Raw genomic sequence first — 22,763 nt, forward strand, 5'->3', positions numbered from 1 at the left:
CGGTCTGAAGAAGATTACTGTAAGCCAAACACAGAATTGCACAATCCCACCTTGAACTGGCACATGGGAAATCCTGGCTGTTCTTGTGCATGTTGTTATGAGAGGAAGGATCTGAAGCCTGTGCTCAAAGTCGTGCCTGGCAGTGAAGTCATCTGGGAAGCATCTCTCTGAAGGAGCTCTTGGAATGATGTCATGGCCTGTTTACTTGGGTGGCTCAGAGGTTCTGAGTGAATCAAAATGCTCCCAGTTTTAGAAAGCTTCACCTTCTTAATAAAGCAGAATGGTTTTTCCAGCTTTGTGAATAGAGATTGCTTTTGTTATTTAACACTTGGGCAACACGGCTTGTTTCTTCGTGAGGGTTCTTTGTCATCTCGGTTCAGTTTTCACTGTCCCTGGGGAGGTTTTGTCTGACAGGCCTACTCTTTGCAACAGGAAAAAAAGAGTCAGCAGGACAAATGGAGCTTGAGAACATGGAGTTCAAGCTTTAACTTGCTATATTTTGTGAACAAAAGTGAGATATCCTGCAGTATGCTAACACAGAGCTGACCAGTACGTGCTAGGAATGGTGGCTTTAGGAAAGCCAGTGCATGGATAGAGCAGAGGAAAACAGAGCCAAAAACTAGGACAGCAGTTTTGCATAACTTATACAGGGTGTTAAAGTTATAAAAATACCAGCACTTGGGATCTTGATCTTGCTGTCCCTTTAACTGTGTAGCATTTTACAAGATAGGCGTGGAGTTTTTTTGAGGGAGTAGAGGATGTGGGAATCTGTCCTTTCTGTACTGGAATGCTAAAGAAAATTATGTCGATTTTCTTACATTAAGTTATTTGAAAATGACTTAGTGAAAATAGTATTTCAGTAAATTTGAGGGCTTTGTCAGATTTTACTACTTTCACAGAGAAATGATGATTGAGTTGAATCAAATTCCTGTGGTGCAAAACTAAGTCTAATGTCTAATTATGGGCTTGTAAAGCTGAAAAATGTTATTATGCACTTCTAAATCTGAAAATTTAGTATTTCAAATAGTGAATACGTATCATTTTTAGATGACTCTTTTCAGTGAAGGTAAATTACATATTTTTTTACTGGAAACAGTCCAGTCAGAAATTTTTTTAATCGAGTCATTCAAGCAGCACGATGTGTCTTCAACGAGCAAGTATGAGAGGCACTTCATGTTTGGAATATCCTTTTTAAATGAAGTGTCAGGTTTGATATTTAGTTCTGTTTACCCTGTCTGGATACAGAATGGTTCTTGTGCTTGTGCAGGTACCCTTTTCTGTGCACAGGCATCATCAGCCTTCACTGAATGTTGGTTCAACAATGATAATTCTTACAGAAATAAAGAAGTACCATATTTTAAAGATTGAACAGTGAATTCAGAGCTGCCAGTTCTTAGTTCTTAGAGGTCAGAAACTAAATAGAACCTAAACTAATGTGAGAGTAAGAACAGAGGTTTGCAGGAGCTGGCAAGGATGTTATTCAGCATCTCCAGTTGGACGGCTCAGTCATTTTCTGTGCAAGTCAGAAGGAACTCAGAAAGATCACACACAGGGTGAAGCTGGATCACACTAGTCAGCAGTGTGCTCATTTGATGTGTTTTCTCTTGTTAGTCATCCTGAAGCTTTCAGGCAGTAACAAAGATACACCACAGGAGGCTCAGCAGAGTTGTGAGTAGCGGAGAAACAGAAGGTAGCGGTTTGATGCCGTTGTTTGATGTTAGAGGAGTCTTGTTAGGTGTCAATAGTTCGTGTACTGAAGCAAAAGAGCTGTAATAACTTGAGGAAGGTGTCTTTGGATAACCCACAGATATTCTCTGGTGCAGTAAAAGGAGGTGACAGATGCTCCTACCAAAAGAAAAGAAAAAGTAAATAATCTGTTCACATGTAAAAGCAAAAACTGGAAACACAGAGTGTGTCTAAATTGAAACCCAGAGGATGAAGTTTGGAAGCATGTTGTTCTTTAATTTACTCCTTCATTACATCTGTAAATGGAGCGGGTTGGATCTCAGGAAAAGGTTCTTCCCCCAGAATGTGGTTGGGCACTGAACAGGGCAGTGGGCACAGCACCAAGGCTGCCAGAGCTCAAGAAGTGTTTGGATGACGCTCTCAGGCCCATGGTGGGATTCCTGTGCAGGGTCAGGAGTTGGACTTTAGGGTATTAATGGGCCCCTTCCAACTCAGAATCTTCTATAATTCTATGACTTTACTCAACCTCTGAGTGCAGGATTCTTTCATGTGGAGGCTAAAGACCGTTGCAGCACACATGAAGAAAGAATGCTGTCAAAAGAATGCGTGTGACCCAGTCACAGCCAGGGAATGTATGATCAGAAATTACTTTTTTTTTCCTAGTGATAAATTTGCTCGCAGTACCATCTTCCCCTGCCCTTGTTTATTATATGCCAAATATTATTTATCAGCTATGGGAAGTGCACCTGAAATTAAAGTGAAAAGAAGCCTTCAGCATGATATACTACTAGTATTAGCATCGCTGTCATTTGTGGACTGTTTAAATGTTCCTTTTTAAGCCCTTCTGGCATACATCAGAAGTTTTTAAAGAATTATCTAAAAATTTCTTGATCTCCTTAGATATTTTTTTTCCTAGAAGCTCCTGAAATGCTGTAGAGATTTGATGCACTGAAGAAAAGCTGAATGTTTTTTCCTGTACAACTGGTGTTTTCCACAGTGGCAGTCTTGACAAGACAAATGTTTTACCTTTGCTGCTTTTTTCTATATACCAACCTGCTCTTATCTGCCTTGTGGAGGTACCAGCTGTATTTCTTAACATTGTTTTATTTTTAGGATTGGATGCTTTAATGCAGGGAACAGTTTTGGTAGCTGTGTTGCACTGCAATTTGATTTTTGATTTTATCCTTGCTCACAGCCCCCTTAGCATATGACCATGCTGATCTCTCTGGGGAAGATTTAAGTACTGATCATTTACAAAGTGGGTCTTAAAGTCTCCTGAAGTTCTGCTTACGAACAAATTATTTATGGCGGTGTAAATATATACTTCTAGTGTTTTTTCCTTTTTCTGTGCCATTTTCCCATCTGGCTGCAGATGAAAATGCAGTGGGACTTGAGGCAGAATGTGACCTGGTATAATCATTCTCATTTTTTTGCCTTTAAAATTACACCAAGCTGTAGTCAACCTTGGTCCACACATCAGGTTTCTTCCCAATCAGCAGCCACATAATTTCTCTTCTCACCACATCTGAACAAGGGTTAGAAGACAGCTGTAGGCAGGATTAGGATTGCCACATGCCCTCAGTTTCTCAGGCATCTTTACCCAAATATTTCCAGGTATTCCTGTTTCCAGACATTTCCATCCAGGGGATGGTGAGGTGTCCTACTCCAAGGGTTGTCTGTGTCCACCACTGTTCAAAGATAGGTAGAGCTTTAGTTACCAAATTATGTTCTTTATTATTTATTCATAAATCCAAATTGAAAGACTGAAATGACTGCTTACACGTTTGGTAGTGGAGAATTCTTAGTTACAGCACTTCAAGAGAACAGAAGAAAGTACAAATTAAATCTGTGTGCAAAGTACAAATTCAAAATTGTTGAGAGGGTGTTTAAAGTTAAGCACAATGTGGGTTTTACACCACTGCATCTGGAAGTTTGCTTTAACTGTTACCTAATTATTTTACGTTCCTTTCTCTAATGCTCTCTTTCTTCCCCCCCCAAAATTCAATGGCTTATTAAATAGATTTTTTTTATATCCTAATTACTGTAAATATTTTCACCTCTGTGTTTTCTCACATGCATTTGGCTTAATTCTATTGATGGATGAAATACCCGCTAATATTTGATTTCCATCAGAAGACCCTTTTTAAAATGTTTTTAATTGTGTATTCCTTAATTTTTCATGAATAGTGCTCAAACACTCCCTAAAAAAAATGCATAATTTTTTTTTTTTGCTGTGTCAGAGCCACCACTGGTGTGGAAGATTACATGTCAGATGAGCAGAGGATATTCAGGGAATGTGCTGATGTCTGTGCCACTTTTCTATCTCATACTCCCATGTGGTGAGTTGGATTTCTGCTCTCATTTGAGCAGCAATCATGCCTGGTAGAGACAGTTGTTTTAAAATTGTCACTAGAAAAATACTCCCCAAAAGGGAAAAATCCAAACACTTATGTGCTCTGGCAAAACCACGAAATTGTAGGAAAACAAGGAAGCTGTTGCGGGTGAGGAACTGGACTGCGGAGTGGGGAAAGAGAAGAAACCCAAAATAGAAAGAGGTGTGTGTTTTATGGTCCATACTGTCCTTCTGCTGTTCAAGAGATGGAGAAGGTTCATGCAGGCAAGGCTGAGCAAAAACTATGCATGTTTTAAGAGGTGGTTCACAGCTTAGACGTTTGCTCTTCTGTTTTCTGCAGGCTTCAAAATTAATCTCACTTCTCCTTCATTCTTGTTTTGTGTCCTGTTGTTCTGATGTTATCACAATGTGGACACATTTGTTTTCCTTCCCTCAGTAAATCATCCTCCCTGTAGAATGAAGGAGATTGGAGGACCTAATTTTTCAAATGTTGGCTGCAGGTATCCAGTAATTATTTTTTCATTGCTTTTTTTCCCTTTCTTTATTGTATAAGTTTGGTAAGTACTATTTTCTTATAATTGCATTTAAATCTGCATGAAAGAGAACCTTTAATGTTCAGGGATTTCAGAGTAATAAAGAAATGTGGCACTGCAAAAGATTGGGGTTTTTTAAAGATTGAAATGTGAGGACAAAAGAAAACAGATGTTGTTTAAAATTAAAATATCCTACACTGCTCTCTACTGGAAGAGTGGAAGTCTACATTAAATATTCAAAAGTGCACCTAAAACTATTTCTTAGTCAAGTTTAGTGATTTTTTTTTTTTTTGACTCTGGTAAAACTAAATTTTCCAAAGCATGAATAGTCTTTTGTATCCATCTTAAGTTTTGAGAAAAGCACCTGGATATACTGTGAAAACAGTAAGATCTTGAGGGTCAAAATGTAAGCTTCCAGGGGGAAGAATTACTGGAGAGTGTCCTGCTAATGTCAAGTAAAAAAAAATGAACTGTTAACCTTCAAAATTCACCTGACCTTACTAATGGGCTGTATCAGAACAGCAATAGACTCGTCAGAACTGGAAAGGATCCTGGATGCCTGAAGTTGCCCCGTGTTTGAATTGATTTTTAATTGAGCCAACAAAATAAAAGTATAGAAGATTCACCTTTTAGTCATTTCTCTAGCCGAAGCACAACTATAAAAGCAGTTTTAATAATGTCACTGTGGACTCGGGCCAAACATGTTTTGCCCACATAAAATGCACAGGAAAATTTTCACCTGCATTCTGCAGGAATGAAGGATCTGTGTGAGAGTTTGGTGTGTTAGACAGCCCTCCTGGCCATTACAGGGTGTGATTATTCTCCCAGTTGCTGTTGATGATAAAACTTCTACTGATTTTAACATGGTGAAATAGAGTCTGTTAATTCTCTTGTGAATCTTTGCACGTGGAGTGAACACATCTGGTTGTCTGCTAATGTCAGATTATAAACAGTTTGATCTGAAGTGTTCGTCTTGTGTATGGCTGGTCAACAGCTCACTTTCTTAATGGCAAACATCAGTGTACTTTAAAGGAATGCTTAAATGGTTCTCACTGATGAGGTCTCTTGACCTCATAAATTTCTGCTTATAGACAGCTGCAAGTGAAATCAGAATAAGTAATATATCAGAAAATTAATTTTTCATCAGTTTTATAGGGAGTGTGTACACAAGAATGGCAGACTGCAGTGAAAAATGTGTAGTAATTTACATGGGAAAAACATTGTTTTAGCTTGCTTTATGTTATACAAATATTAAATGTCATTCTCTTCGAAATTCTTAAAGTATCCAATGAAAATTCAGTATGATCATGATGATCTTCTCATTAATAATAAAAAAATACATAATACCTCCTCTTTGACTGAGGCAGTCTCTGTTCTACCGAATGAGTGATTTCAGTGGGTCCAATGGAAATGGAGTTAATGTCTGGGCTATTACTGGTTATAATGTCTCTGTTTTGCTTTGGGGATGCTAGTTTAAGAAAGCTTGTTAAACAGGTTTGGATGTTTTTTAAGGACCACTGTGAGGTTACATCTGTTCTGCTATTAAAACTGTTGAAGTCCCAGCTTTGCAAATAGATATATTTGCTCAGCTTAACTGATGTGAGTGATACCATGCTAATTGGCACCTAATATTAAACAAAAAATGATGAGAGTTCACGTGGAAAAGGCACAGAGCAGAGGAAAAAGCAAGCAATAACAAGCTTCCAGTTAAAACATTAGCTACTTAACCCTATATTGCACAGTCATTATTTTGTTACAATTTTGTTACGATAAACTTTTTCCAGTTTGAAATTCTGTCAATATTTTGTCCCCAAATAGGACAGTCCAATTAATACAAATATTCAGAATATTTCCCCTTAATTGCTGGTGTTCTCTATATTACTCTTACCAAAAATAAATAAATAAAAAAGAGAGGTCGAGCATGAAATGTGTAAACAATTTGAATGCTCCTGAATTTAAAAAATATGGGATTGCAATTAAAAGAGATACAAGTAGATACAAACACTACAATCCATGGCATGGCCTTATAATTTCTTATTGATATTAACATTTAAGGTACAAATCTTTGTCTATCTGGATTAAATGCATCTTGCTGTATTTTCCCACACTGAATAGTTTATTATGCATAAGCTCAAATTCCACATCTAGTTCAAAACTGCTGAGAGCAATAGAAATATTAGTAGTGATGCTTAATGTCAAAACTGACTCTCATCTGGAAGACAGTGCATCGTAGATGACTGATTGAATTCTGGTGGGTTATGTTCCATAAATACTGGTGTTTCTGTATTCTTGAGTCTTGGTTGTTTACTTCTTTTGTGACCTGTTGAGCAAACCCAAAGGGTTTCTTCAGGTCTTGTCAGTCTTTTAAACCTGTGCTCACAGCAGTTTATCTTTCTGTTTACATCTCTACTTCTCCCTCCTCTCCATGATCAGAAATGTTAATTTCTGGGTTGGGAAACATTACTATGAGCTTTAAAATTCAGTGACATTTAACAGATTCCCCAGCTGTGGCAGAAGTTTCATTTGATGCTTCCACTTTCTAAGGCAGTGATGTGAATTAGCAGGAGCCACAAGCCCCTGGGAAAACTGTGGTTGTGGAAGTTACTGTTCATGGAAAGACTGGTTCGCTGCTGGGATTCGTTGAATACAGCAAAGATACCTCCATCCTTTCTGGACTGTGAATCTCAGGAGAAAGCTGAGAAGGAAGTTGTGGGGAAATAACTGTCGCTTTTGAGGTGTCTTTTGCTATCTCAGATTTCAATTATCTGGATGGGAGCAAGCAAATAAGAAACACAGGGCAGCCCTGTGCCCTTCTGGAGAAGTAACTGCAGGTGACACAGCATAACCTGGGGCAATCTAGATATATGTGTGACCCAGTTCCACCCAAAGCCTGGCTCTAAATCTGTTGAGAGGTACCAGGCTGCTTACACTGGCAATGCCTCTGGAGCTACCAGTTTCAAAACTACCCAAATATTAGGAATTACACATGGAAGAAGCATGCTCAGCTGACTTCCCCTTCTCCAGGGGCAGCAGTGACCTGTGTGCTCTGCTCACTGAGCCCTGTTCACACCTGCAGCTGTTATTTCCTGTGTTCATGCAGGATTCCTGCACAGTGTATCGTGTGCCTGCTCACAAACTTGCAGCAATTTTACTTCTGCCACAGGTATCTGGGATTATTGGCATTTCAGCATTCCCCTGAAATTCTGAAATTCTTATCTGACCTTATCCACTCTTTTTCTTTTTTTTTTCCCCCCACATACACTTGCTCAATATTCACTCACCCTTCCCTTTCTGTCTCTACCACGTATAGTATCCATAATGTCCAAGAGTCATTCCTCCTTCCCTAGATGCATTTTGTGCAGCTGTCACTTTTCCAGGGAAGATCACCACCTCTGTTTAAAGCCACCAGAGATGTTGCATGAAAAAAATTAAATAGCAGAGGTTTCTGCTTTGTTATTACAAACCCTTGCTGTCTGAGCTGGAGAATTGTAATAGCAGAGATGGTGGACAGCAGATGTGGGGAGGGGGGTTGATTTACACACTGTTGTATGCAAGGTGGCACATCATATTTCAGAGTCAGCAGCAAATTTCCAATGAGGCTTAATCATTGGTGGAGCTGCACAGTTTCTTTGCAGGAACAAAACTTGAGCCTACTCAAGGTTTTTAGTGTTTAATAGAATTTAAAACTTCAGAGTTACTCTGTCAAAAGCATCTGTAGCTTGGCAAATTTAAATTCCTTTTGAAACTGCTAGGACTTAAAAAATTTACATACCTCTGTGTGTCATGTTGCACAAAACATTGTGCACTTTAGTGATAAAGTGAGGGGGGAGATTCTTGCTACCATTGTTTTGGCATATACATGTATTAGTGTGGCTTAATGTGAAAATTGGGCAATTCAAAATTAAGGAATATATTACATAGATCAGCTTCAGGTGGGGGTTATCATACCTTTTGTAACAGTGTAGTAGAAGGCAAGCAAAACTGTACTGAACACAAAAGCGTTCTGTTGTACAACTAAAGAAAGGGTAAGGTCCCTTTCTATATTAACAGGTGCATGTTTGGTTTTCATTAAAACCTCATTTGGTAAAAATATCAACTCTGGTCAAAATTCTTTGAATATGACCCTCACTTTTATGTAAGTTGGAGCCTAGTTTCTTTAAATCTATGAAATTACTGTACCAAGCATCTCTGAGAGAAAAATCAGTCCCTTTCATTTGTCTTGCATCACTGTATGAAAGTTTTAGCAGAATAGTCCAAATGATTGGCTCATGTTGATTCACAGAAGAATCTTCTAACAGTACTTTTTGTGCATTTTTTCATTATTTTCTAAAAGGAGATTACCAAAATAATGATTTCCATGTGGGAAAAGGTGCTTTACCCTCTATTTACAGATTTGTATAGGATGTTTTATTTAAAGGTGATTTTAATAACTCTTATATTTGTCTAATTAGAATTTAATTCCTGTTATTCTCTTGATTAGAAATAGCTGTATGAAGATTTGCTATTTGAAACAATTGCCTTTCCAAAATGTTTTTTGGAAATAGCTGGGAAATAAGATCACTTGAGTTGATTAGGCCTTTCAGTGCATAACTTACTGCTCACAAATTGCAATCTTTTCAGTTCCTTGGCAGTACGGAAGTGGAGCAGCCCAAAGGCACCGAAGTTGTAAGAGATGCTGTTAGAAAATTAAAGGTAAGAAAGAATTTTTAATGAAATACAGATGGAATGTGTTCTCAACCTGTTTTCACAGCTAAGACACTTTGTACGTTTTCTAGGTAAATTCATTGGTTCTAGAAGCAGTTGCTTTTAGTAATCTCTTCACTGGTGTGTTGGCTCTTCTTTATTATGTCTGTATTGTCAGGTCTTCAGCTATAAAAATATTTAGGTCTCTTACACATTAAACAATTATGTATAAATATTTATGAAGTTAACGTACTTTGTTCGGTAATGCTTGTTCTTTGGAAACTTTAGGGCTTCATTAATGCAAACTGAGGTGGCAAGAATTCGTTTTAACTGCCATCCCCACTTCAGGGCTGATTCACACCGATGGCTGAGAAAATCAGACTTTTACAGTTTCTTCTTGGCTGTGCGTCCTCAGGCACTGAGGGATTTGGTGGACAATTAGAAATATCCCAGTGAAATGACCTGTTGAGGGTTGTTAACTGATAACATGGCTTTAACTTGACGGTTGAGTGACAGCTGATGTGCTCGGAGCCCTTCAGGTGCCGGGAGCTGCAGCAGGGAATGCTGATTTCCCTGCCCTGCTCGCTCCCACTGCTTTGGAATTGTGCTGCTTCGTGCTCAACTGCTTAGAACTGCTGGAGCTTTAGTTTATTTAGGTGGAACACTCTTTCTCCCTACTCTGGCACTTTCCATTACTTTTTTGGGGGCTTTTAAATACGTTTCCTTGGAAAATCGGCAGGAAACATTGGGAATTAATATTGAAAAATTCGGTTCTGTGTTATTACCATAATAAAAAGGGGAAGAAAGAAGACATCAAATTACTCATGTAGCTCAGCTTTTAAAAATGAGGTTTTCCTTGAATAAGCCATCTTTACAGGATTGATCAGTAATCGTATTAAGGGATTGAAACAGAAGTTCTTTATCCTTGTTTTTGCTCTAACAAAAACAATAACACAGCCTATAAAAGTTTGTTTAGTCAATTCTTAGAGTGTTTTATGCCAAAAAAGATTTACCTGTTTCAGTTAGAGCCATAATTGCCTATTTATCAACTACTAAAACAATTACCTTTCCAAAATGTTTCTTGGAAATAGCTGGGAAATAAGATTACTTGAGTTGATTAGGCCTTTCAATGCATAACTTACTGCTCACAATTTTCACAGACTTGAAAAACTTTTTTGCAAGTGCTTTAGGCTAAGGTAATCCTGACCCTTTCTTAACCATTACAACATTCTACCAGTGGAAACAAAATGTGTGGGGTTTTATGCACCTTATGCAGTTTATGGCTAATACTGCAGTGAAGCCTGTTGTGTTCCTTGTTTTGTGTTTATAAAATTCCAACACCCCGTGCAACATTAATTCGGTGCAGATTTGTCGTGATGATAACCTGCAATGGTTATGAAGCTTTGATTATATTTATGATGTTTTATCAGGCTTTTCCTAAGTAAAGCAACTGCTAAGTGTATGTCTCTCTCTCACTGGTGGAACTGCAAACTAACCTGGACTCTCACCAATCACTGGAGGCTTTGGATTATATGATTTCTTACCTGAAAGAGTTTGCTCCGAAAGCAGATCCAAAAAAAAGATTTCAAATAACTGTTCCCTTAAGTGTGGGAAGAGCCAGAAATTTTGTATATGTATTTGTGGTGTCCTTGGAGTATGTTGATATCTGTTCTAACTTTTTACACCTGTTCCCTACATAAACCACCTTGGAGATAGATGTCCAAATAGTTGCTGCCAGAATCACACTATTTTTTTCAAGTTTGGAATTTTGGAGCTCAGATGTCAAGTATTACATGTGATCTTACATAATCATAACTTTATTAGAAAACTTCCAAAGTAGTTAATTAAAGGCAACTTTTGGAAGGACTTGAAAAATCTTGGAACAGAATTCAGAGAGCAACAAAAAAGTTTTAAGTTTGAAACAATCTCCAATTAATTGAATACTCATTTCAGCACTGACTTACATTGTTTATCTGTATTCTTTGAAAAGAAGCCTCGAGGTATTTGATTTTGTTATTAATCACACGTCTGTAACTTGTTTTTAGAAAATCCTAATTGAAAATTTTAAAACCAATTAAACCAGCTTGAAAACTAATGCCTTATATTGAAAGAAATGTTGAATAAATGTATTTAAGAAAATATATGGTGATTTGTGGAGTAGGAGGGTTTTTAGAAGACGTGTAGCTTGTGATGCCATGTTTATAATTTTTAAATATGTGGATTTGGTTTTAATCACATTGTTAATCATAGTTTATTGTTAATTAAAATTAATAGCTAGCAGAAAAACAACTGACACTTTCTTGATGTCTGGAGCTATTTTTACAAGTGGCATGCATCACACTAATAACCTTTTGAAGTCATGTGCTTACAGTGATATATAGACCATGAAATACTGTCACCATAAAGTATTTTTCTTGAGCCATCATGTCATCAAACTGTGTCAGAGTAGAGATTTGATATACAACTCTTTACTTCTTTAAATCATAAGCCCTGAACTCCCTTAGCACGGGGACTCTTGGCTTGCCCAGCACAGAATCTGCAGCTGCCATTTCAAGAACTGACTCTTCCCAGCAGGTGGAGCTGACGTTCTGCAGAAACACAAAATAACTTGGAGGAACTTTCTTTTTGATGCCTCATTGTACTTCTTTTATCCCAAATACTACTTTTGCATTTTCTTGACGATTTTTCTGGGTCAGCTGTAATCAGAGGATGCAGTTTTTTTAAGCATCTATGTTTAATTTTTCTCAAGGGTTCTCCAGTGGTTTCATCCAGCTGGGCTTTCCCCTTGTGTTTTCAAAGTTCTTGGAGCTGTACTGCAGGAGGAGGAAGAAAGCTGCACACTAATGCTTTAAAATGTGTGGGTTTATTTGCAAGAAAAAGGTGAATTTATTACAAACAAATTTTTTCTTTCAAGTTTTCTAGTGAAACTAATTTCTAGAATGAAGCAAAAACTAAAGAACCAAAAAACCTAAAGAATCTTGGTAGCAAGATGCTGTATCCAAATGTGCCTATATTATTCAAATGTCTAAATGTTGTCAGATCACAGTTTATTTTATAAAGTGAAATGATTACTCTCCTTGATTGATGAAGGCTATAACTCCTAGATCAGGAATTAATTTGATCCTTTTTATAAAGTGCTTGAAGGGTTGCCAGAGGTGAGAACACTTAGATCAGCAGAACACATGGAAAGGGAAGCACAACCAGACCAGTGGTAAAAAAACCAGCAGGGAGGGTGTTAGGGAGAAATCAGAAGTAAACACCTGAGTTTGGGGTTGTTCCTTTTATGGTCTTCCATGGGATGCTTTTGTGAGGGCCAAACTTAAGGCTGTTCTCTTACCCAACTTTCAACTCAACATCCGTTTCTCTTCCATTGTAAGTGGAAATGACCAGACATAAAGTAAATAGAATTAATCCCTTTGAAACCACTTGAAATATTCATCAGCTCCTTGACCCGCAGGGATACACAAAGTGAAGAGTGCTCTTTCACACAAGCTGTGATGTGTCCTGCTGCTGCCCTTAATGGACCATCAGTGGATGTTCTGAGCTGTCTTTCCTCTTAAAGCTGGGTTTCATTTGTTGTTGCAAGGAGAGAGGAGGGTGGAGTACAGGGAATCTTTTAATACTGGGATAAAGAAGTTTCCAGCCAAGCCTTACAGCCATGACTGTTCTTTTTGAAGTACTGGAGAAAGCAGAATTTGTGGTTCAAGGACCGGTCGGGGACAGCCTAAGGACCAAAGAAAGTAAGATGAGAAGAATTGAATAAGAAAATACCTGTTTACCCTCTCTCAAAAAAAACCCTAAAATCCAACCCTGCCCCAGCCCACCTAAAAGAAACCCAAAAAGCAAAACCAACCAACCAAAAAAAAAAAACCACCACCAAAAAACCCTCAACAAACCCCCAAACTTCCATGCCACCAAACAAAGTAACATCCAGAAACCCTCAAAACCAAACAACAACAAAAAAGCAACCCAGCTCCAAATAAAACAAAACAACAACAAAAAAAAAAACGACTTCAGGAAGTAAGAGATGGAAAAAAGACTGCAGTGCATTGTCTTCTACACTGCTGTTAATAGATGGATAGTCTTCCTCTCAGTCCAGTATACGTTAGGAGAATAAAATACAATATATTCTGTAGAAATGGACTTCTGGACAGCTTTTTTCCTACCCTGACACTTATTGAAAGGTGCAGTTTTACATATCCGTGGCCTCTTCCTCCTTTTCCTCTTCTTGACAGCTGTTTTTCAGAGGTTATAATTTCATTATACCCACATGAAACGTGCATGAGAGTTTGTACCATAACATGACCAGTAAGATGACTTGGAGACACTGCAGAAGAAATAGGGGCTGTTGGGTTTTTTCAGGCATCTTCCCTTATAATGAATGTTGTGATGGAAAAAGGAGGAAATGCACCTTCTCAAAGCTCATACAAAACTGTTTCTCAGTTTATACAACTACACTGCCCTCAAACAGACATATTTTAAGGTGTCTGCATGAAGTGCAATGTCTGATGTCTCACTGGGAGCCTGAATAAAATGGAGTTGAGCCTCTGATCCCTGGGCTGAAGATTAGCACCAAAATCAAAGAAACATCTACCTTTTGCTATCTCAGAGTGTCTTGAATATACTCTTGAACCGTGCAGTGAGGTGTACATATTAAATAGAAGAACATAGTTTTAATTTGTTTTTCTTTAATGCATACAATTTGTTTTAACCATTTTTTTTTAGCTACAATTTCTGGCTGTTTTGAAGACATGATTTTTTTTTTCTAATGTTATTTCTCTTCATCATGGTTTGCTAAGACTTGATGCACAAGCATGTCAAATTAATTTTAATAAGAGTCTCATATTATCCAATTTTCCCTGATACTGTAATAAAAGATGAGATATACAAGAGGTTTTCTATTTTTATTTTTAAAGAAAAATTAAACCACAGAAAATAGATTTATTTGTATGTGTTGTTTTCCCTAAAAGATGCAACAAAAATATGATGTTAATTCTAAAACAGTTAAACCAATGCTAGCCCATCCCACTGAGCTGCACCAAATCTGGGTGTCTTGCCTGAGAACATTATATGTATAAAGTAACAGCTTAAGAATTTGGCCCATCGTGTCTCTCCCCAAGCCATACTGTGATTCATTATAATTTTATATCATCCTCCAGTTGGATGCCAATGGGAGGCTGCAGATTTTTACCCTCTTAAATAATCTTGTTTACTGTGTGAGATACTACTTTTACTTTGCTTCAAATGCGTGCTGAAAGGAGAAAATAATAATGTTTGTACCTCTCCCAGGTCCAGAGGTCCCCCAGGGTCGTCTTTAAGTGAAAGGAATTAGTAGAAAAAAAGTAGAGGAAAAAAGGGTAAATCAGCTGATACCTGACTAAGAGTTGGGATGTGCTGCTCAAACCACACACAGGTTTGGGACGTGGCTGAACTTGGCATTTTGGAGAAGGTCAGCTATGAAAGAAATTGCTGCTCAGTATCTCTGTGTTACCTGTTATCACACGGGACAGGGAGTGGGCAGGAAAAACACTAAGAAAGGAACTGCACCAATTTTTCCAAATTTATCTATATGTGCTCCCATTAAACCTTTAATTAAAAAGCTCTATTGTGTGGATGTCTGTGTTGAAGAAATTATTTCATGTTTTTTTCATGTTTTTTTCTTTCACTACTAGCTTTTTTTTTTTTTTTTTGCTTGATGGGGTTTCTCATAAAGTAGGTTTCCAGCCCTCTGCTAACTTTTGCAAATATCCTGTTATTTTTCTCCATTTGAAACCCTCAGACCATAAAATTCGAGCATTTTCTTACAGGCATCTGATGCAGTGCAGCCATTGTTGTCTTCTTGGGGATCTCTTAGAAATACCCAAGGATTGCATTCCTTTTTTCTGTTTTCATTTCATGAGAAGGTCCACATGAAGGAAGGGGGAAGGTCTACCATGTTCTCAGGGCTTTCTCAATTCTATCCTCATAGGGTGGTCACTCAAGAAACAAAGTTTGTTCCCACAGGTGGGATTGGCAAAGTTGCCTGGATGAAAACAAACCAGCTCTGTTGTGGTACCAGTCTGGTGTTCTGGCTGGGGAAGTGTTCCCTGGGTTATTTGCCCCTCCAACACGCTTTGTGATCTGGAAGCTTCCTGTGCAATTATTTTAGATTTCAGATCTTTACTTATTTTCCTCCCCCTCTTTATTCCTCTTATTTTTTTCTGCCTGCAGATTTTATCAGTAATAATTTTTTCTCCTGGTCATTGTTCAATAATGTCATGCTTAAGAAATAAACCCTGCTGGAATACATTAGAAACATATCTTCCCAATGACAATTTCCTGTTTATAGCTGCATCTGGAGACTAATGTAACTAACTTAACTAATACTCTCTTTCTGTTGCTTCATTTGCTTAAATATAGCGGCATACAAATTTCAGATGCTTTGTCTGCTTTGAGAAGCTGCATTTTTTGTAAAATCCATATTGATCATGAATAATTTCATCTCACGTGAAATCTCGAGTTCTTTAACTTGATTTGTGCCTTTTGGGAGTGGAGACGTGGTAGGGTCAGTTTGTTTACCCTTCTTTTAGAATTGGCACAGAACTGTCTTCTGGAACTTCCTCAGTGTTGTAAGTGTTGTAAGTCTTCTTGACTACTTGGAGCAAGCTTTGGCCAGCTGTTCTAAAACTTGTACAAGTTATTCACATCACTTATTTTAAAAAAGTTTTCACGTTGTAGCTGTTGTTCAGGAGTAATGAGATGATTACCATCGGAAAATTGTGCATTCCATCATCATTCTCCATACATACCATGGCTACAACTCAGTAAAGTCAAATATTTATGTCCCCTCTTCATTCCTGCACAGAAGTACTTGTGCTTGGCTTGGTTATAAAGGGACATTTCCAAAATCAGAATTCACTCAAGTTCAAGGCTGTTCTAATTTAAGTTTATATTCATCTTGGAGAAAAAAAAAATCCATGCTAATAAAACATTGATTGGCCTATATTTTTTTCCTATTTTTTAAAAGCACAGACAAGAAGTAAACAAGTGAAATCTTGCAGGTCTAACCCTTCTGAAGATAGGGCAGCACCCTTGGTGACATCCTGGACTCTTTATGCCACTAAAAGTCATTGTCCACACTGACTTCTCGTACTGATGGTGAATTATGCTCTCTGTTATTCTTGAGTGGGACCACTGAGGACAATGTGTTCAAACATAAAGCTCTGAAGCAGAATCCAACTCCTCTGGGCCTCAGCGAATCATCATCCTTATTTATGCCATTCCAGGCTGTCAAAGACCTGAGAGGAAAAAGGCTGGTAACAGAACAGAGTATGGAGCAATTCCATATATTTGCTGTGAAAGTTACTCAAATTCAGGGCAATTCTTAAGTGCTATGCAGGAACAAGTTTTAGACACTCTGCTGATTTTATACGCAGTGTTCATGAGAGAAAGATAAGTCCAACCTAACAGCTAGAAAAGAAGGTATAAAAGGATGGGAAATGTGTTGAATAGGACACATTACCCAACCCTGTGATACAAAGGGTTGTCTGGTCATCATGTAGTGGACTGCTGGCAGATTAATTCTGGGAATAAAATAGAAGAGATCAAGTACTTCTTAGGTGTTGACAGGAGCAGTGCTTTCAAACTGACCCTGTTGAAAAGAACTGTGATATGGTTTGAAGCTGGTTCCCTGCCAAGTCTCCAAACCTTACCACAAGAGTTCCCCCCCCCCCAAACCTCAGGGAGAGAGGGAGAAAAACAACCAAGAAAACCCGCAACCTCCGTCTCCCAAGGTCGACAAGGCCTTACCAGGCCTCGCTTCCCACCACAGCAGACTCAACAGCAGGGAACCTGCACCTCCAAGCTGCCGGAAGGAAAGAGAGCGAAGGCCTTTCCTCCTTTCTTCTTATAGTCTGACTTACGTAAAAATCGTAGGGAATACTGGGTAAATCTAGACCCTTCCTTGGTTACAAACTGGTCAGCAAGGAAGGCCTAGCCCAAACTACCACAACTGATTTCCTTAAAGGATCATCCAGGAAGTCCCCCCTCCATGCAGGGGAACAGAAGTGAGGGTGGAAATAGTGGGGTGTGGAAAACACAACAGTAACAAACTGAAAGGGTTCATGTTTCTACTGGTCTTGTAGAAATGTCAGGCAAAAGCTTAAACCAAGTGCATAAACAGCAAATAAAAGTTTCAAGAGAACATGCTAAGTAATTTTAAAATACTTTTTCTTGAATTATGGGAGTATTCAGCAGTCAGGTCTGCTGTTCTGTGCCCGACTGAGACTTTGGGGTTGGTTGGTGTTGTTTGTAAGAAGCTTTCTGAAGAAGGAAGGAAACAACTTCAAGTGGCAAGAGTTGAGAGGAAATGAGAATTAATTAAAAAAAAAATAAACCTACTGTTAATGTGATTGCTGTTGTGTTTTTCATCTTCTAGTTTGCAAGACATATCAAGAAATCTGAAGGCCAAAAGACGCCCAAAGTTGAATTACAAATCTCAATCTATGGTGTAAAAATCCTAGATCCTAAAACAAAGGTAAGAAACTTAGGTGTGTTTTTTGTGCTAAACTAGCAACTATTGATTTCACTGTTTTCAATGTTTTTATTTTTTATATATTTTAAAGTATTATAATGAAAGATATTCTGTTGATGGAAAAAAAATCTTTTAAAATAACATTTTTTGTTGCAACGTGTTTCCAGGAAGGTACAACTGATAGTCCTGAATATGGATAGTCCTGAATTAGGTACGGTAGACCGTACCTAATATGGTATTTAATTTTTTTTAATCCTTTCACAGCAGAATTTCTAAATTTTGAAGAAGATGAAAACAGTGTGGTGAATAAATGTTAACACCACATGTGATAAACCCATTTCCAACTCGTCACTGTCGTGTAGCTGCCACATGTAGGTGTTTGCAGGTGAATGAGGAGACAGTTTGTTTGCAGTTACTCATTCTTTGTGCTGCTGCTTTGGCAGTGTACCTCTCTTTCTGTCACCTGTTCTTTTTTTTTCTTATTTTCTCATGATCTTACTTTTTTTTATTGTACCCCCTCCTTCCTAGAGTGCCTATGTTTCTCAGGTGTGTTGCTATAAACATCATGTAGCAGGCTATAAGCACTACTGTAGACTTTTCCTGCCTTTTCAGCAGTGAAATCCATTTTCTATTCCTTTGTTTTCTCTGGTATTTTGGAAGGGGTTACACAGAATCATCACAAAGTCATAGAATGGCTCATGTTGGAAGGGACCTTAAAGACCATCTCGTTCCAAAGCCCTACCATGGGCAGGGACACTTCCCACTAGCCCAGGTTGCTCCAAGCCCCATCTAATGTGGCCTTGGACGCTTCCAGGGTTGGAGCAATAAAACATCCTCCTCACAAACTTCAAAGGGGAATAAGGAGATGAACGAGCTGAAAAGTATTTGTTCAATAGTCAGCAATTCTTAACACCTGCGTGTTCTTAAATCTTTTATACATACATTGAATTTCAAATTTGAATGAACCTTTTGTTACTGCTTCTTAATTCTGGAGTAATTGCGGCATTCAGACAGGGGCACTGCCTCTTCTCCAAAGGCTGTTGCTACTTGCAACCCATTTTCACCTCAGGCTCTTGATGCAACCACAATTCAACATAACAGTTCACACATAAGCAGAGGGGCCAAGAAATATTGATGTCAGGTTCAGTTGCAGCTTTTGCATCTTCCTCATGCCATCAGGCAGAAACCCCATATCCTGGCAGCAACTGCTTTAAAATAACAGTTTTAAATGCCAAAATATGTTAGTGTTCCTAACTCTTCCTGCAGAGATTAACAGAAAGCTGTGGGATAGATGTTCCTGGGGGAGTAGAAACATTCTAATATCTTAGCAATGCTGTCATTACAACTCCACTAGTAATCAACTGTGAGTAGTCTTTTTAGCTCCCCCACTTTGTTGCTGAAAGCTACATGTAAGTATAAATTTGAATCAAGTTTTCCTTCTTTCTGTACAATTTATAGGTGCTTTAGGAAATTACTTGAATTCCATGTTATCACTAATCAGAATAACTTTTTGGGGTGTGTTGTGGAAACAAATCTCTTCGGTATTGTTACAGAGGAATATTGGTTTATATTCACATGATGACTATTAATTGCAGTAGAAACAAGAGGCCTGATCATGTATCAGGACCTGGCTCTATACTTGGCACTCAAAAAAGGGAGGATTACAGAAAAGTGGTTCTGTCCTTAAATAAGATAATACAGTTATATGGATCTGTAAACCCGAGTGTCAGGAGAAGCCTGTGTTATTCTTTGTGAGTGTTAAAGAGCTATGAGAGAAGGAGGTTAAATAAGAGAGATTTGGGACATGGGAGAAGTAGAATATACAGAGGAAGAGCTAAGAACATTTTCTCTAAAGACTGAGAAAATGAACTCAGTTGGGGAAGGGGGAAAGATTGCCCACATGGTGCATTTTTTGGCTACATAATTGTGTGCTGAGGGGACATGCCTTTGTTTATGAGCTTGCAGCAATCTGGGAACCCCAGGGCTGCACAGAGGCTTTCTTTTTTTTAAGAGATAATAGCTCACATCTAAACGACATATTTTCCTTTAAAGCAAATGCTTCTTTCCCATGTAATAAGCCAAATAAAATAAAATACCAAGAAGAGACTTGGTGAAGAAAAACAACCAAAAAAATGGTTGAGATAGTTTATTTCAGTCTTTTCAAGCTCTCTCATCTGAAGAGCATCGCCACCACTTTTTAAACAGCTTGAAGTTGCTTTTTAATGGAAAACAAAATATAGTAGCAAAGATATACAAATAATAATGTTTAAAAGCTGCTTATGTTGCACCCCAAGTAAGAAATTATTTAGATGTGAAATTTATTTCTCTGTGCCCCTGTATTTGGGTAACAAAGTCATTTTATTTCTGTTTTCTATATTTTAGGAAGCAAGGTAAGGACTCATTTCAGTAAAATCACTTTAACAAACCTTGGGAGATGACGAAATCTGAATATGGTGTGCACCTGGAAAAAGAACAGATTATTTTACATAATCAGGCTCTCAATAAATTGCACAGGGACACAAGGCAACAGTAAAACCAATTTTCTAGCGCAGAAATTACTGTCCAAATAAACGCTTCCAGACAAATTCTGTCCAAATAAAAACTTCCTGTTTACATTCAGTACAAATACGAGCATTTTTTAGGAGATGAGTTTGCTAACTTCTGTTGTACTTTAAGTCTATTTTCAGGCACTCTCATGTACAGTGAGAGACATTTAAAACTGTCACTGCAGCTTGTTCACATTTAGGTACCTGAACAGAGATTTACTTTGTGCTTTTAATTCTTTTATCCTAAGCATGTATAGTAATATCTGAAAAATTAAATTTCTGTTTATTTGCAGGAGGTCCAGCACAACTGCCAGCTCCATAGGATATCGTTTTGTGCTGATGATAAAACCGACAAGAGAATATTTACTTTCATATGCAAAGACTCGGAATCCAATAAGCACCTGTGCTATGTATTTGACAGTGAAAAGTGTGTAAGTATGCAAGATGCTTTGCAAGGTGGCTGTTGTGTTGATTGGCCTGGTTGGAACAAAGCAGGAAAGGTTCATGAAATAAAGGCACTTTTCACGTGCCTTTTCACCGGGGCACAGCGGTTGAATTTTTCACGTCCATGTAGTGTCTCAAGACTTAGATGCATTGATTTAAAGAAGAGTATCTTTCTTCCATGGCCTGAGGTGGTTTTCTGGTACAATTGTTCTTACCACTCAGCTCAACACTCTGGGAGAAGCATCTGCAATGCTCCTGGAGAACAGGCTCCATCCCACCAAGCTAGAAATGTTTGCACGACTGTTTTGGGGAGATTGCTGCAACCCTGTGGCTGAGATACCCTTTCAGGCTTTTCTGCTGGCATGTCTGTCTCAATTTTTTGGGGGTGTTTTTTTGTTGTTGGTTTTCCTGTGGTTTTGTTTTGTTTTGTTTCGTTTTTTAAAAAAACTCAAGGTTCTCCCTTCTCTGTGCACCCGTCCCCACCACATCTCTCAAGGTTGTTGATCCCAGGACATGCAACAAGAAAATTCATTGCACCAACTACTGAAATGCTCTTGTGTCTGAGACAGAGCAGGGCAGCCATTCAAAAATGTGCAACAGCAAAAACAAAAATAAAAAAAATAATACTTTAGGACAGGAAATTAAGAAAATGGTGTCTAGCTGAAACAGGGTCACCCTGGAAGGAAGTGATTGACAACTAAAACCAACCGAATCAACATTGAAAAGGGATGGTTTAGTAATCTCAAGTTTCTTTTTTTTGTTTTATTTTGAAGTAACTGAGATACCCTACAAATGAAATTATATTTTTTAGAAAAAAGATACACGTTCCTTTCTCTTTAAACACGATTATGTAGCATTATGTGTTACTTCTCAGTGTTTCTGATTATTTTGTTGTTCACCTGCATTGCTCCAGTGCCTTCAGTAGGTATCATTTGGAATTGCTAGACACACCTGTTCATTTCTCCTAATTTCTCTTCAGATTTCTACCTTGCCCCTCTTTTTCTCACATTCCAGTGATTTTCAATTGCCCTCAAAGTCTCTGTGCACTAACACCATTTTTATGAGTATTTCATGACTAATGAATTGTTTTTTCTTCTCTCCTACCTGATATTTCACTGTACTTTTTTTCTCTGTTTCACTGTTTGTTCATTAGTACTCTCGAATTCCAAAGGATCCCAGCTCAGTTTATACTTTTCATTTCATCCCACCTTCATCCCTCTGAGAAGTTAGGATTATATAAAAGGCTGGGAGCATCACCTTCTGTACCATTTTTGTACATCCAGCCTTTCGTGTTCTTCCAGGTAGCAAAGGAAAAATGTTCTTCTCTTTGAGCAGAATGCTCTACTTTCACAAGTAGCAGCCAATTTCAGGTTTTAATTTCAATAAAGAAGAGGAAGTTCTTATTTAGCTTAACCAGATCAGTGTTTTTTTCTGATTGTTTTTAATTTTTTGTTCCCCGGTGGAATGTTTAAAAAAATTACAAATTTCTTACTTACTGTGTTCACTTTCTCTACTAAAGTTCTAAGGCAAAAGATGTATCCATATGTTCACTTTTTATTGGTCCTGCTACAAGTCAGCATTTTTTTCTGAAACCTTAATGTGCTCCATCAGCTTCTTGTACACTATTTTACCCCCCATTATTTTCGAAGTGGAGATTCTGCATGACTGTACAAACATGTGAGAACATATGATGTGATCAGCATAAAACTAGTAAATTATTATCTTTGCACAGAAAACACAAATTTTGTTTTGGTTGGATTTTTTGTAGTTGGAAATAGTTGTGCAGATAAACACAGTACCTACAGTATGCCGAGTTAGATTTATAATGCTTGTAAAAATAAGTGTTCAATTCCAATTTAAAATCAAGAAGGATCAAATATCCATTAACACGAAAATATTGTTCATTACAATTAAAGAATTTATTTAATGATTGAACAGGCTGCATTTGCTGCAGAAATCATCAGAAAAAGATGCACTGAAGGATGTTATCTGTATTTATGAAGGCT

General features: G+C 37.9%; 1 protein-coding gene across 6 annotated transcripts in view; it reads left to right on the forward strand.

Moving 5' to 3' along the window:
- Positions 1–22,763, forward strand: part of GULP1 (GULP PTB domain containing engulfment adaptor 1) — a 155,006-nt gene that overhangs the window by 101,706 nt on the left and 30,537 nt on the right. For all 6 annotated transcript variants that reach the window (XM_032692805.1, XM_032692803.1, XM_032692804.1 and 3 more), the window contains exons 4-6: positions 9,193–9,264; positions 17,672–17,770; positions 20,607–20,744. In XM_032692805.1, coding sequence (XP_032548696.1) covers positions 9,193–9,264; positions 17,672–17,770; positions 20,607–20,744 — 309 coding nt within the window. The remainder of the gene's footprint in view (positions 1–9,192; positions 9,265–17,671; positions 17,771–20,606; positions 20,745–22,763) is intronic.

Source organism: Chiroxiphia lanceolata, chromosome 7, assembly GCF_009829145.1.
Source record: "Chiroxiphia lanceolata isolate bChiLan1 chromosome 7, bChiLan1.pri, whole genome shotgun sequence".
Classification (NCBI taxonomy): Eukaryota; Metazoa; Chordata; class Aves; order Passeriformes; family Pipridae; genus Chiroxiphia; species Chiroxiphia lanceolata.